Raw genomic sequence first — 15,956 nt, 5'->3', positions numbered from 1 at the left:
TGTAACAAGAGCTTTTCATATCAGCAGTTTAAACATATACAAATTTCTTTCAACAGAACTGTATTAAAAGCCAAGCTTCCCTGTACAGCCTTAATTTTTCATCTTGTGGATAACACAATAGCACGCAATTGCACAATAGACAACACAGGACAGAATTTATAAAAACCTGGTAATAGACAATCTAATAGAATCTTTAATATTACCACACTCAATTCTTAGAAAGGTATCAACCATGGCTGTTTAATATCTTCATCAATGACATAAAAAGTGGAATCTAGTGTATCCTCAGCGAATCTGCAGATGACACCAAGCTGAGTAGTGCAGTTGACACGCCTGAGGGTTGGGATGCCATCCAGCGGGACCCTGACAGGCTTGAGAGATGGGCCCATGCAAATGTCATGAAGTTCAACAAGGCCAAGTGCAAGGTCCTGCACCTGGGTCAAGGCAATTCCAAGCACAACTCTGGGCTGGGCAGAGAATGGATTGACATCAGCCCTGAGGAGAAGGACTCGGGGTTGTTGGTTTACTAGGAAGCCCAACATGACCTGGCGATGGGGGCTTGCAGCCCAGAAAACCAGCTGTATCCTGGGCTGCATCAAAAGAAGTGTGCCCAGCAGGCTGAGGGAGACAACCCTGCCGCTTTGCTCTGGTGAGACCGACCTCAAAGCAGCCAGCTCTGGAGTCCTCAGTACAGGAAAGACCTGTTAGAGCAAGTCCAGAGGAAGGCCACAGAAACCATCAGAGGGAGGGAACACACTCCTATGAGGACAGGCTGAGAGTTAAGATTGCTCAGCCTGGAGAGAGGGCTCTGAGGACACCTTATTGTGGCCTTTCAGTACTTAAAGAGGGCTTAGAATAAAGGTGGGGGAGGACTTTTTAGCAGTGCGTGTACCGATAGGACAAGGGGTAATGGTTTTAAACTAAAGGAGAGCAGAATCAGGCTAGATGTAAGAATTTTTTTACAATGAGGGTGGTGAAACACTGGAACAGCCCAGGCAGGTGGTAGATGCCCCATCCCTGCAAATATATTCAAGGCCAGGCTAGACAGGGCTTTGTGAAGTCTGATCTAGTTGAAGATGTCCCTACTTATTGCAGGGTAGTTGGACTAGGTGATCTTTAATGGTCCCTTCTGACCCAAGCCATTCCATGCTCTACTGATCTTTTTCAAGCCAGAAACTACATACATTTGTTAGTGGTTTGTATTGAAATGGGAAATATATGGCCGGAGGGAGGTTATTAGCACAGCTTCATAGGATTCATTTTGGAATTATATGTCATTAAATATTTCTGTAATAAGTTCCTGTATTAAGTATTTCTCTATGTGACAACAACAAAGAATAGTCATGTGTGATAACTGCTTAGATGATCATGGTATTAGAAGCTACCACCAGGGCCGAGGGGAGAGAAGAAAAAGAAAAAAGCATGGCAGGTTATTAAGAAGAACAAATTGATCCTAAAGGCCTGGAGTAATAACTACAGGACGAAACTCAAGGATTGCCAAGTTACAGTTCAGGATCCAAGAAAAAGCATCTTTTAAGCATTTGCAAGCCTTTAAACTGAGAAAGGGTTAACTGTAGGATGATAAGATCCATCTACACGATGAAGCCTTGGAAGTGACAGATGAAATCCTGGGATACTCCAGGAAGATACTGACAGTACAGAGATGCACAGTCCTACACACACTTGAGGAAATTTATTCAAACTTGAAAGGATTCAGAGAAAAAGCCACTAGAATTGTCATGGGATAGAGCATCTTTTACAAATGAAGACTGAATTATCTTTTGTTTTTCCCAAGGGACAGAAAGAGGAAGGACTATTATGGCTTCTTTCCATAAACAGATATGGGGACTGCAATAAACTTCAAGCAGAAGAACTAAGTTAAAGCATAATTCTGTAATGTCTTGGTACAAACTGTCCAAGACTAAGTTTAGGGTATCAATTAGGATCAAACCCAAAGTACATCTCATCTATAAAATACAGCAAGTTGATATGAATGCAAGATTCTCAATATATGATGACAAATCCAGCAGTTGCATGTCTCATTTCTAATATAGGGAAAGTCTGTATTAGTAACCACTTGAATGCTTGATATAAACACATGTAATTCTAGAACCATGACGGCTGCTTTTGTTCTTAAAGAACTTTCAGAAATACAAAACTTAGTGCTCAATAGTCCAGTTTCTGAACTGTACTGCAGGGAAGTTTTGTGCACTAAAGGAGTATATATGCAGTTCTGATGCTTACAGAATTGTCTAGCTTCCTGATAATGAGCACCACTGCTCCTAGATCATGTACAGCTGGTAAAAGGTAACAAATAACTTTGGAAATCTTTGGAAGCCTTGGAAAATCCATGAAGCTTTCTCCAAGGCATTTCAGGAAGCAAGCTGCAATCTCCATTTCTGGATAGTCAACCTCTCCCTTCTCCTGTATACTAATGTTTGCAAACTTAAGAAGCATAACAGCAACAGAGGAACAAGATGAGGAACAACAACAGGGGAACAAGAATGCATCCTAGCCACAACAGACACTGGCTGCTCATACCTTACCAAAAAAAAAAAAGTTACCAAACTCTGTCTTCTACTAGCCAGTAGCAGATGCACTGTAAAAGAAAGGAGAGGAAGACACAAACTGTTTCCATTGTGCTGCAATAAGCAATCTATTCCAAGAACAGGATGAACAACTGATGCAGGAGAGGGAAATCCACAATGAATTATCAGACAGTCTGGCCAGAACTCAATTTGGAAAAAGGTAAAGGAAAAAGCTGAAAATAAAATTTCAAATAGTACCATGGGCTATGAACCTCTTTCAATTTCTCTTAGACAAGCCTAAAGCTTGTGAACTGGCTGCAGAAACCACATCTTTTTCTATAAAAAAACTATAGGTTACTTATGACCTAAAGTGAACCGAGCTGACATTTACAAATTTTACTGCTGAGAGACAGAGAACATTTTGCAGATGATGCCACTTCTGACTATAACAGACATTTGCATCGGCCTTGCACCCTCCCACCCCAACAAAATCAAGACTCTCATCTAGTTCAGTTTAGCCAATTCTCCTATGAATTAGAATCAGGCATAGATAAGTAAGATCATTATTATCACAGCCTTTAACCTGCGCAGGTGTTTTTTTTGTGGTAACTTGTTTCTCATCTCAAGTATTATCCTAAACATGTACTTTTTATAGCCAGTATTAGAAGTCCATTTTTTAAATAAGAGCATTCATAGATACCTTAAAAATGTATTATTATAGGGACAGAATAGTACTTCAACTCTCTTGAGAAGGGAGAGAATGGTATGCAGATGTGTGTAGCTATTAATCTTCTACCTGCTGCTAGGTTTTGCTACATAACTTATTTAACAGATATTACTTAAATAAATTCGGCAACAAACTACCTGAGATATGAACTTGGATGACTACAAGGGATTTAGGTTGGTTCAACTTTCAACAGTTAACTGAAAGAAAATAAAAGAAGTTCAGCAGACTGCAAGTCAATCACGTGATTGATACAGCAATGCTATAAAAATCACGAGATTGGCACAGGAGTGCAACAATAGAATAACTAACCAACTGTTACCAAACAACAACGCCTATATTGTAAAGTTTTTGCACGAAGGGAGGGAAGAGGGTAGAAAGAATGAGGAGATGTCTTTTGAGCAAGAAAAAGATAAATTAAGGGTATTAGTCCATTTTTTTATTAGTTACAAGAAACCTAACTGTTAACATCCACTTATAGTTTATTGAAATCACAGAAAAAAGTTGCTTAAGTGCAGAAAACAAACCTCTTACGAACATAATTACCTAAAATATCTGGATATTTTTAAGATATATATAGACCACACTTAAACAGTGCAATCACTGTTAAAAAAAAAAAAGGTATTAAGCAACTTGGAAGACTTACATTCTGCCATATTTATACATGTTAAGAAAAGCACCACTTTTTTCCCCTTTCAAGTATAGAAACTTCACTGTATTACAAAAGCAATTTTGACAGTCTTAGCAAAGGCACAAAGTGACTCAAGTATCCATTCACAGTCCTTGACTTACAAGAAGGCTTGAAAATAAAGGAATCACATACCTGTATGTGGGGCCATGAGGCTTCAAGAGTTGGTTCATCTTCTTCTGGATCAAAATCTGGGTTATCACTAGGTGGAAGTGTTCTGAAAATATTAGAACTAATCTGCAAGAGAGAAGAAAATTGTTTCATTGTATCACTTTTTATTCTTCCACAGATCATCCTCAGCAAGGTACTTCTTTTATCCTAAAACTGCATGAAACAAAACCATTTAAAAAAAAAAAAAGTACTATGATACATTGATTTTATTCTTTATTTTTTTCAGAACTGCTAAATCCAGACAGTCAAAAGTCTGAAACAGGCCTATGAAAACAGTAAGAAAGTAACTTCTGTCTCAACTGTTTTATCAGTTTGTAGCTAGACATGATCTTATTTAATATTTTTCTCGGAAACCATAAAAGTTCAAAGAAAATTTCAGTTTCTTCTTATAAAGACCAATTTTTAACTAAGTGACACTGAGAACTGAGGTTTTATATAAAACAACAAATACAGTATGACTAACCAATTATGATTTAAACAGAGCTCTCTTCACGTGCAAGGTAGACAATTGCAAAAATATACCTTAGAGTGCTTTAATTAATTTAAAGGTATTTCTCACTTTCAAGTAAGAACTAACAATCTGTGTACAATTTTTCACCTTTCATAATTTCAAAGTGTTTCAAGGTTTTGGAAAGTCAGAAACACTTAACAATTGTAGCTTTTTGATTTAACACAGAGTAACTTTGAAAAAAAAAAAAAAAACAACCCAAAATAGCTACCAAGTTACTTTAAGTATGATATAGCCATATGAAATCAATTTCAAAAGCACAAGTGTAAAAAGGTTTCTTCAAGGATTTTTGACGTATAAAGAAGTCTGGATAGAAGACCCATCTTTCAGATGACATTTATTTTTCTTTTGACATCTCTTCTGCCAGATGTAACATACTGGATTTAAAATATCTTTAACATGAACAAAAGAGAACAAAGTTAATTTAGTTTCTGCGTTTTCTACTAGTTTTTCAGGAACACATTTAGCCCAGGTTTTCCAGTCATCTTTCAAACTCTTTCATCTTTTCAATCAAATCTGTTTCAAATAGCTGCTAACCACCCAAGCCTACTAAACACAAAAGAAAATATCTGACAGTTTGCAGCAAATGCTACTGCACAGCTTCCATGGAGTCTCCAAGGCGTTTGAAGAATCTTGCAAAAGGACTTTAAAAGATCCTGAAGTCACCCAGCTGGCTCTGCATAGACGAATCAGCTGCCTCATTAGACAAGATGTAGTAAAGCAGAGTAGAAGGGCAATAATGTTCTGTATGGATGGGCACTACATCAGTCTCCTAGCTTTCTGTACAGCAGAAAAAAAACCTAAAACAGTACAGCTATCCTTTAATTTTGTAAACACAAGGGACTTGGGATTCTGGAGCACAAGAAAATCTGGCTGGGGGGTGGGGCAAGGAGGCATTTGGAGAGGAGGGGGAAATAGGAGTTTGAGGAAATGTGAATTTTAACCAAGCCCGAAAACCAAGACTACAATCCTGGTTGTGTTATTTGGTATTGTCTACTCTTAATAAGTAATCAACAAAAGCATCCAACATACAGATCAGTCCCCTACAGAGACCTCCCTACCTCTGCTTACAAGTCTTCTGGTAATGTCTCTCAAAAGCACATCCTTTTATTTCTAGATGCATCTTGATAAACTCAACCAGTCAACACTTTAGCACAGAACCTCAGAGTACAGAATGCAAGTTTCAAGCCCAAAACAAAGGCACTACCTACTGAACATACTTCTGTAGCAGAAACAAAGAGCAAACCTCTCAGCCAGATCTTTAGTAAACTAATTTTATGATTTTCAGAGTATTCAGTACTTCTACTAGCATTATCAGTCTCCTGAGAACATATGAAACTTAAAAATGGTACACAGTTTATTCTATGTGCTTGTGCTAGCCTGTCTCCCTAAAGAAATAGCTCATTTACTTCATTATGTTTGAAATACTTCTGCTTTCTGTCTCATTTGCTTCTTTCTAATGTCTTGCCAATAGTATTGATCAAAACCTGTGATTTGGATTAAACTCCCCATTGTTCTTCTGTGAGCAAATTCTTCTTTACATCCTCTCATATTATTAAAAACATCCCCTTTCCTTCATAAGAGGGGCCTTATCCCAAAACTGTGATTTAAGAAATACAAATCATAAAAGGCTTTTACAGCTGGATAGGTTTCCAGAGAAACCCAGCATTAGCTTTCTAAATTACATCTCAAAGTTTTGTGAAAGTGACATCTGAAAATGTGCCAGTTAATGTATTAAGATACAGCAATTATATTTTATTAAAACAAAAAAAAGAAAAAAAAAAAGAAAAAAATCATCCCTTATTGTCTGTCCACTTCCCAAGGAGCTAAGCATTTGGAGAGGTAGTAGATTCAATTTCAATTTGTGGGCATGCAGACGGGGTACCCAATGTTTTTTTGAATTCTGAATTCACAGCTTGTGCAAGCTGTTAGGACAATCTCATTTATGTTGGATTTTTATGTGCTGGTGGGGAACGAGGGGAGGCTGGCAGGCACAAGGAGATGGAGGAGTAATGTTTACTGGAGTGACATTTCTGCTATGCTCCCAAACCTGACAAAAGCTAGAGCCTTCTAAGTTCCCAGGAAGTTTTAAAACTTCAAATGTTCACAATGCCAAACCCTAATTTTCTACTACTTTCAGAGCTCTTTCAATCGAGAATTTCCAAACAGAGAAGATACTAGTTTTAGATGACCTGGAAAGGAGGTGCACAGGCCACTGTGCTATCCCTTCAAAACTACTTGTAAGCAAAATTCTCCCTCAGTTCTTAATTCAAAGGCTTTGGCAAAGAAGTTAGAGGAAAATCAGGTTGCCTGTGGCACCAAAAAGATAACCTACAGCAGACATCCTGCACATCTGCCTAAACAAAGATATTTTTTTAATGATCTTGTTCCATCCTTGGTGGCTTGAAAAAACACTGGTATCATTTCAACCAGTGCTCCCTACCTCGGGATCCAAGCAGAGCAGGGACAACTACACAAGCCATTGTGTGGTACTGGCCCAGGAGCTATCACGGTAACAGAGACCATGTGAAGGGAAGGAACGCTAGGAGACTTCCTCACCTGCACAGACTTTGCCTATGCACTGGCCAGGAACAACATATTTTTCCTCTTGATATCTGTAAGGGATTGTTGACTTTGCCTCCCCAAGACTCGGGCGACTCCAAGGAAACTGGGCTGCTTCCTCTGCAAGCTGGAGGAAAGGTGTCCCAGGCCTAGGAAAAGACAAGGGACTTTGGAAAGAATTTGGCTCTGCTTCTGCCACTGATGCTACTCTGGCTTTTTTCAGGGAATTTTTGGAGTCTGTTCATCCTTTACTACCAGTCAGATGATTACTGGGTTTCATTAAGGCTGATTACTACTTTTTCATCCCCAAAATACTATCCTTCAAACTCTGCAAAAAACTTAAACGATTTTTCTTTTAATGTAGTAACACTGAACAGTCTAAAAATTTAAAAAAATACATATATATAAAATAAGTCTATTATATCTCATAGAAGTTTTGCTACAAAGAAAGGCCTCAAGCCTGACACACGTGTTGTTTGGAGGGAGAGATCTATCCAGAGTTCTTTCTGAAAGCTGGTACTTGGTCCTAATTCACAGCAAAGACCTTTTCTGCTGCCAGTTGCCAGGGAGACTAGAAATACCATTCAGGCTTGGAGGGATCTTTTGTCTCAAGCTCTGAAAAAAGCTCTCACTGAGCATTTAAGGCCTTCATTTTCTGTCATTTTAGGGTAGAAAAGGAGATGGAAATTTGTTATGGAAGGAAAACCAAGCATCCGCAGAGCCCAATCATTTGCACAACAACAATAACCTCAAAAGAACAGCTCAACACTACCTTATCTCCAAGAAAAGAAAACAACTCCAATATAAAAGAAAATCTCCCTTCAACAAGTAGAATAGGCTAGTTAGTATACTCTTTCTTCTAGTAAGAGGCTATAGAGGGCACACAGAGTAAGAAAATACTGCAAAGATTCAAGGCTTGCTGCCACCAGCAGGAAAAAAAATAAATAAAGCACCCACACAAAGAAGAGGTGGACATACTCTGTCCTTTATTTTCTTGTGTAAAAAACATTTAGGACAGAAACACAAAAAACCCCAAACTGTACAAAAAGCCTCAGCGTCCTAGATCTTTTGTAAAACTTAACAAGCATCTGGTGGAACAGCCAAAATAATTAAAAGGGTTTCAATAATCCTAGCCGTTCAGTATAATGGCAGAATTTCTACGCTTACTCATATTAAAGATCTGATCTTCCTTCTATATCAGCTGCTTGCAGAAAAAATAATAAAAAACCCAAAAACCCCAAACAAAACTTGAAGAAAAAATAGCTTGCCCTGTATAGAAAACTGCAAAAGTAATAGAGCATGTGTTTGAACTGCTCTGTTTATGTTCCTGATAGTTACTTTTAAAGTCAGCATTGTGCCTATGGAAACTTATCCAGAGTTTGGAGAACCATTAGCCTAAATGCACAGGCACTGAACACATTCTTTTTACACTTCTATTTTCTAGAAAAAACAATTTGAAAATATTTCAGATTATTGTCAAATGTCCTTCATTTGCAGTCCCTGTATATGGAGTACAGGCATATCTAAAACATCCCTTAGGCAGCATTTGAAAATGCATATAAAGAAACTGGGAAAGTCAGCAGATAACAACCACAAATATTTTGTTGCTTATTCAACAAGCCATTAGTAGAAACTGCACAGTACAAGTCAATCCGTGGTTTACAACTCTAGTATAACACACTACTCTAGTATAGCTCCCCAAGGCCAAAACAGTAACAAACAGCCATATGAAGTATTTACAAAAGTAGAGTTGCTTTCTTACGCTGATAAATCTTTCTGTTGACATTTGCACCTGCAAGAATCTTTACCAGAAAACTTTAGCTCATCACTCCACTGCCATTCTTAAATAAAGACAGGCAGCACTGAAATAGTGCCATTTTCTAAAAGAGAACAACTTCAAAGCTTAACCAGACTGCAAGCATCTGCAATTTACCATTTTTCATTGTAATTAACCTGAACGCATCATATTTCAGCTAATAATTAAGTTAGAAGTTGTTTGTTTTTACAAGCCTTTCTAAGCAATCTTGTAAGCCAAGTTATCATTAACGAATTGTATTATACTGTATAAGCAGAAAAACCAACAGCAATTCTGAGTTAGATGCCATCAGAGTCATAAACTGATTAGTTTAAGATGTTTTATTAAAATTCATAATATAACAAGAGCATTCTACTTACCATTTTCACTATGTCAGCATAAGCTGATTCAACAATCACTCCACGATTTGTTGAAACATATTCAACCAGTTCATTCAGTGTTGCTCTCTTAATTTCTTTGCTTTTCAGGTCTGAAACAGAGTCCATGAAGTCAAAGAGTACACAACACTGTTGCAACTTCTGACAAAAAAGATCTTGCTGTTCATTGAAGGTGGCATCTATAAAAGAAAAAAACCAAACAAAACAACTTAAGTCTATAGACACAAAGTCAGAATTCTAAATCTGTTTTGTTGACTAAAATTTGCTTAACTGTCAGGTTTTTATTATGGGGAATAGTATGCTCTATAGTCAGCAATCAAAACTGAAAATATCTGTTTAAGTATGTTAGAATCGATGACCTGCTATTCACAACTTGTATTTCACACAAGTAGTAACAGATAAACATGTGGCAATAAATACATTTATGGAAAACAAGTTCCTGAGTTAACTTTATTTGAAATACGCAGACATTAATAAATACCAGCTCTCCCTCACCAGAAGTCATACACAGAAGCAGTGCATCATACTAACCTTTCATTCATCCGATTTGTCTCATTCTGTTCCCTAATCCTTTATTACATAACCTGCTTAAAAGCTGTAAAATCTGCTTTGAAGAAACCCTGTCTTTTTACCCCAATGCAAAATACTTCACATACTTTTGACATCATGTGATGTATGTTTCTCTTAAGAATCAATTCCAATATTTCAAAAGGATTAATCCTGAATTTTCATGCTTCGGTCTATATAATTTGCTACAATCTTAGTCATGTAAGGTTTTCCAGCTTTTTTGGCCTATTAAGACAAAGCGTTTGGCTATGACTTGCCATTTTCATTTTAGAGTGCAGAGACTGTAAGCTGATAAGCAAAATTCCTCCGTTAGTATTTCACATTAGCCCTAAAAAGATGGATTAAGAACGGTACATTTCAAAAATTTAATACATCCTTAAAATATTTTAACTGTTTAAAAGTTGCATGATCACAACAAAAGCAGCCAAGGTTTTAACTGAAAAATTGGTTTAATGTGCCTTTTATTCATATTGTTAATTGTTTGTTGGAGTTCTAAGCCACTCCAGGAACATAGCATCACCTCCTCTATCAGTCAATTGGGATTTCACTCATTCTGGTGAAAAATTTACTTCCAATTTTATCTGCCAATAAGGAATGCTCTCCCCCTGAAGAATTTTCAAGACCTGTCTATAGCCAGACTACTAATCCCTTAGCTTCATTGATTCACTGTAGTATTCATATTAGCAGTGCTAGTTTCATAAGGAAATGATCAAGACAAGAAAAAGGCAACTGCCTTGTAACACTGAGTATGGAAAATCTTAAGAGTCTCACTTTAAAATTTGAACAAATTACAAAAAATTGTCATGCTTCTCTGTTAAGATTATTCTAATTAAACTTCATTTTAAGTTTGTAAGTTTAATAACTCAAACACTCTTTGATAATGCCAGTTCCTCAAGTTTCTTACCAAAACACCTTCCATTTAGTGGCTGGAACAAGTCAACAGTGGTATTATTCAGTAATTATCTGATAGAATTCTTTTGTTTCCATAAGCAAAAAGTAATTGCTAAAATGGACTGAAACATCTCCGCTATAATCCCAACTGCTCCCTCTGCCTTGAAAGTTCAAACACCAGAATATTGTATTGTATTCCCTTTCCCCATCTGACAGTTATGATCCTATTAACTGAACATAACAACTTGAGTAAGCTTTTGAAAAAGCTAGCGATTACTAGTCCCTCATAAAGAACAATTCATACTTTTGAATGTTAATTCTGCAATTTTAACCATTTCTCTTTTGAATAAAAGTCTTGCAAGATGCTTATTTCGCTCAGATAACTACAAAGACATGAATCGTTACACTGCAAGATAATGAACATCAGCTGTAAAAACATTTGTAATTACGTAACATTTCAACTTAGATCTTCTAACGTTCTACAGTGGATTGCATGAGTAAGTACTGTATCATAGCAACAAAGCATAACAGTGACATGCTGAGGATAAAATCCAAAAAGCCTAATTTAAGGAACCGACACAGGGAGGACAGCTTTTCTTGCCACTAGCCCCAAGCTGACAGCCAGACCCAAACAGCAGTCAAACTTACTCTTATTTTTCCTCACAACAAACTTAACCATACTCCGAGTTACAAAAGCCCAGCAGGGAGGCACAGCTAATGCAGTGTATTTAGTTGATGTTACACAAAATGAAGTATCACTAACCAAATTTTACGTAAAGTTTCAGAAACCAGAAGACAGCATCTGAATACTCCTAACAGTGGTTAAAACTAAAGACCTAAGTTTAAAAGCAACTAACAGGAATCCAGACAAAAATCAAATCACTTATTACCTTCCCTAGAATATCAAAGCAATCCCTGCATTAGCCACTTTTAGTTAAGACATCAGAGTAACACAGATTGCTAATGCAATGGACTGGTGATACATGGCAGGAGAGGTACAATCTGATCTATCTCAATTAGACATTTTCTCAAATGAAAAACCTGCCCATTCATTTGTTTGGTTAGTGTTACTTAAAGCAAAACTGAGAAAGTATTTTCTTCTACACATACACCCATTTTCCATACTTATAAGGGGAATCATAAAATAAAGACATCTGCAAGAGACAAAAATCATGTGCAACTATGGTAATAAATAAGGTCACAAGAAAGCCAGTTCTGTTGGATCAGCATTACCTGTCTTCATGTGCTCAATCCCTGCTTAACACATGGCACATTTATCCCAGCAATGTTACAAGAGGTACCATGGGAACCACCAAGTGATTTGGGAAGGTTTTTGTGTTGGGCAAGTGTTCTTAACTTTTTAAAGCCTTGTCTTTAACTATCTTTAACTATGCTAGCACAACAGAAACTAGATAACTCTACACCACAATAAAATCGTATTGCAATAGTTTATTCCGGTTCTATAAATAAAATAAACTGTGCCACCATAATTGTATCAACAGCAGAGCTTTTAGCTTTAGTAGTTTAACAAACTGTAACATGATTTTTAAACCAGTTTCAGTTTAATATCTATCAAGATTTACACCATACATCTGAAGCTCAAGATAACTGCTTTTCTTCAAATGCCCTAAATACATTAAGGACCATAGAAGAGAATATAGGTTCAAAGCAGACAGCAGATGCCTTAATAAAATAACCCTGTTGACAGGCTGTATTGGGGGGGCAGTGGGAGAATAAAAAATGAAGCCCGAATTCTATTACCACCCTGTCCCTGAATTGCTCATGTTGCTGAAAAAGACACTGTAGGAAGAAAAGGAGGAAAGGAAACAAAACACTTGGAAGCCTAAAGCAGAAAAAAAGGAACAAAGGCATTTAATCCTGTTTAGAAGAGTGTCAAGACACATTAAACCACACCCCAGAAAATGATCTACACACCATCTGATCCAGGTGATCAAAATGCAATTGCCTCAATTTTATTTTCTAGAGGCTTCTCAACAGAAGCACAATTTAGGAAATTCTTTCAACCCACTGTTACATTCTTTGAAATGTTGGTTGCAACTTGATCTGAGGTCCTTGGGAAGGTAGAAATGAGATTTAGGGCAGCCACAGAAAGCAGATTCTTAATCAGGTACGATGGTAGGAAATCCTAAAACCAAAAGCTTCCATCCAACACCAAAAGGATTATTGTAAATTACGATCCACTTTAACCATGACTTTTTCTAAATATATTTATTGCCTCTGGCCATTTCCACAACAGACGGCAAAATGTTTGTAACTGTTGAAAATAGTTCTTTCATTGTTGCACTTCATGAAACTGAAATTCTCAACAGACTATTTCCACTATTTACAAAATCCTCATCATTACAGACAGTAGCCACAGTATCAAAGGATAAAAAGTTACAAACAAGTTGTCTTGAAAGTTCCTCCTGAGCAGAAGTTATTAAACATTAAAACTGCATGATTGTACAGATTTGTCTCCAAAACAAATGCTTTTGAATTTGTAAGATCATCAATCCAAGTCCAAGCATGGAACGCTGAGTTAAAAGATTATTTTTTTCAGGGACAGCCCAAACAAAATACAGATAAGAGACAGTTCACCATCACAGAACCACCTCACTAGCATGTAACTGGAGAGACGAACACCACCATATCACTAGTCGGGGGACCATGACGACATCTTCCCACAGTATATTTATCTCATATGTTTACAAGCCTTTCTCCTGGAAGGAAAAGATAGATACTTCTCCTTTCCAAACAGAATTGTTCACCCAAGACCTTCTGTACAAAGCCAGAGAACCTAACATAATCCTTGCTTCAGTGGCAGGAACCACAAGTGTCTAAGTCCACAAAAACTCCTCTCTCAACTACACTAAATTGGAAGTTCAAAAAACATACTTTCCCTGCCAATACAAAATAAACCCTCTCAGACATTTGCAACAAGTTTCCAATATTACTTTTCTGTAATATGTATTTCTACTTTTTCCTGGAAAAGCTACCCTAGGAAGATGCAGAAGCCAGAGAAACAACCATGAAGTTCTCCTTTGACAGCTTCTTAAAGCAGTTCATACACAACCCTTTCAAACACAGAGGACAATGAAATTATTGTATCTCCTTACAGTAAACTGAACTTGGTGGGCAATCCTATGCGTCTACATAATTCCCTGACAAACTGAAATGCAGACAAGGACTAATGATCGTGCCACAGTTACGTCACATTCTACTGTGTTAAGTTTAGCATTTACTCTCCATCATCCAGTTAGATTTATTGTGGTATATGCAGCTGTACTCAATGCTGGAGATCTGCTAGAACAGAATGAAGCCCTAACACTGACATGAAGAGAGAAGCACATGTACTGTAAGACATCAGTGTTTTGTTACGTTTGGGTTTTTATGTATTTCCTTACATCAATAAATTATCAACTCTGTGGTACAGCCTGCTCTTCTCAAAGGTACTGTGAAGTCTGGAAAGGGGTTAGTCTGGTAAACTCTGCCCTAGCCTACATAAATCAGGCATAGGGAATCCTGTCTAACCTAAATCTAAGACTTATTTTTGTCCTCTGTGTGTGTGTGTGCATTATTGTTGTGATCTCTCTGGGTGTCAGTGCTTATAGGCATGGTAAAGCACTGTTAAGAATTGGAGTTTTGATACGATTGATGTTACAACAGGAGACAAAGTGCAATTCCAGGTTTGCAGAGGTCTACATATGCAGCTGGACAGGCAACGAAATAGTTGTCTGACAGTGAAAAGGAGAGAGGTCTGTCTCTCTCCCTGCTACCCCCTTGCCATTTATTTCTCCTTTCCCCTCCTCTGCTTCCAGTCACATCTATCCCTCAACAGTGGCTCTGGAACTTGTCAGACTCTTCTGTGAGCTGCTTTAACTCAATAACATGGCCATATTAGTGAGGTTAAACGGCTTCTGGAGGGGCCCGATGTGCATCAGCACTGGCACAAGATCGGTGATAGGAGCAGAAACTCCTTTCAGCTGTAGTGAGCTGTTAAGTTAGTTCACCATCTCCTTTGGAGCCAAACCAACCAACTATAGAAGTAAGAGATATGTAAGTAGAATTTTTCAGTTGTTATCTGCTTTTTTGAATAATACATTTCAGGGAGTTTGTTGGGGGGGGGGGCAGGAGGGTGGACGGGCATTGGGTGTGTGTGTTTTGTTTTGTTTGTCTTTTGTTTTTTTGTCTTTTTTGTCTTTTTTGTTTTGTTGTTTGGGTTTTGTTTGTTGTTTTGCATTTTTTGTTGTTTGTTTTTTTAAATAGCTTTAAACTCCTTTTAAAAGAAAAATGTAACCCCTGTATAAAATCTCACAGTATAAGTGGCCATACTGGTAGTCTATAACATATGCTGGTAACTCTGTACACCTGTAAGAGAAGCTCCCACAATTCCAGCTTTTAGTAGCTCAACAGCCCAACTGAGACTAGTGGAGCTACTCAGATGAGCACTCGCACAGTGCCTTAGGTATCCAAGGAATCCTGTCAGCGGTATTATCAGGTTTTCCACACAGAAAAACTTTGCCACCCTAAGGAGTAAGTACCATTTCTTAATAGACTAGGGTTGCAGGTTTTCCCTCTGCCCCCTTCACTCAGAGTTCAAACAGAATTTATTTCCAGATTACCTGTTACCCCAAAGCCTACAGCTGTTGCTGGAACTCTGGAAATGGCTGAGTAAGTTCCTCTGCGTGTTTTCAGTAAACAGAGCTCCAACTTTCCAGGTCAGATAAGGGAATCAGAAAGAACATAACGTATCTTTAAAATCTCACCATCTCCCTATGCAGTAGTAGGTTTATTCACTAGAGAAGTGAACTTTTTGGAAGACCACAAAGTAGAACGGTATTCTCAAACATCATGCTACAAGGAAATTCATACTACATATAGGAGATAACCAAAACAAAGACTTGGCACAGAATTAAAGGTACAGAAGGCATGTTGGTCAATCACATCTAGGATCCTACACTCATGCTAACACTTAAGCTCTTCTTTTCAGAAATCAAAAGGACTGCAAAGGAGCAATCGAGATAAGCTAAGATTCTGCTGTACTTCCACTTAAAGGTAAACTATTCCACAGATGGTCATCAGGCAGGCCTTGCACCAAGAGATCTGCATAAAAAAAATACTTCA

At 37.6% G+C, this 15,956-nt stretch overlaps 2 protein-coding genes across 4 annotated transcripts in view; one reads left to right on the top strand and one right to left on the bottom strand.

The window, feature by feature from the left end:
• PACC1 (proton activated chloride channel 1) overlaps positions 1 to 4,396 on the top strand; it is a 45,304-nt gene extending 40,908 nt beyond the window's left edge. For all 3 annotated transcript variants that reach the window (XM_040612275.1, XM_040612272.1, XM_040612274.1), the window contains one exon: positions 4,338 to 4,396. In XM_040612275.1, the coding sequence (XP_040468209.1) occupies positions 4,338 to 4,381 (44 nt within the window). In that variant the 3' untranslated portion in view covers positions 4,382 to 4,396. The remainder of the gene's footprint in view (positions 1 to 4,337) is intronic.
• The window catches only part of PPP2R5A (protein phosphatase 2 regulatory subunit B'alpha), a 44,546-nt gene that overhangs the window by 16,457 nt on the left and 12,133 nt on the right, over positions 1 to 15,956 (bottom strand). The window contains exons 2-3 of the mRNA XM_040612271.1: positions 9,357 to 9,553; positions 4,076 to 4,177 (exon numbers count right to left, since the gene is read on the bottom strand). Of these exons, the coding sequence (XP_040468205.1) occupies positions 4,076 to 4,177; positions 9,357 to 9,553 (299 nt within the window). The remainder of the gene's footprint in view (positions 1 to 4,075; positions 4,178 to 9,356; positions 9,554 to 15,956) is intronic.

The sequence above is a fragment of the Falco naumanni genome, chromosome 12 (genome assembly GCF_017639655.2).
Source record: "Falco naumanni isolate bFalNau1 chromosome 12, bFalNau1.pat, whole genome shotgun sequence".
Taxonomy (NCBI): domain Eukaryota; kingdom Metazoa; phylum Chordata; class Aves; order Falconiformes; family Falconidae; genus Falco; species Falco naumanni.
This window is presented reverse-complemented; position numbering and strand designations above follow the sequence as displayed.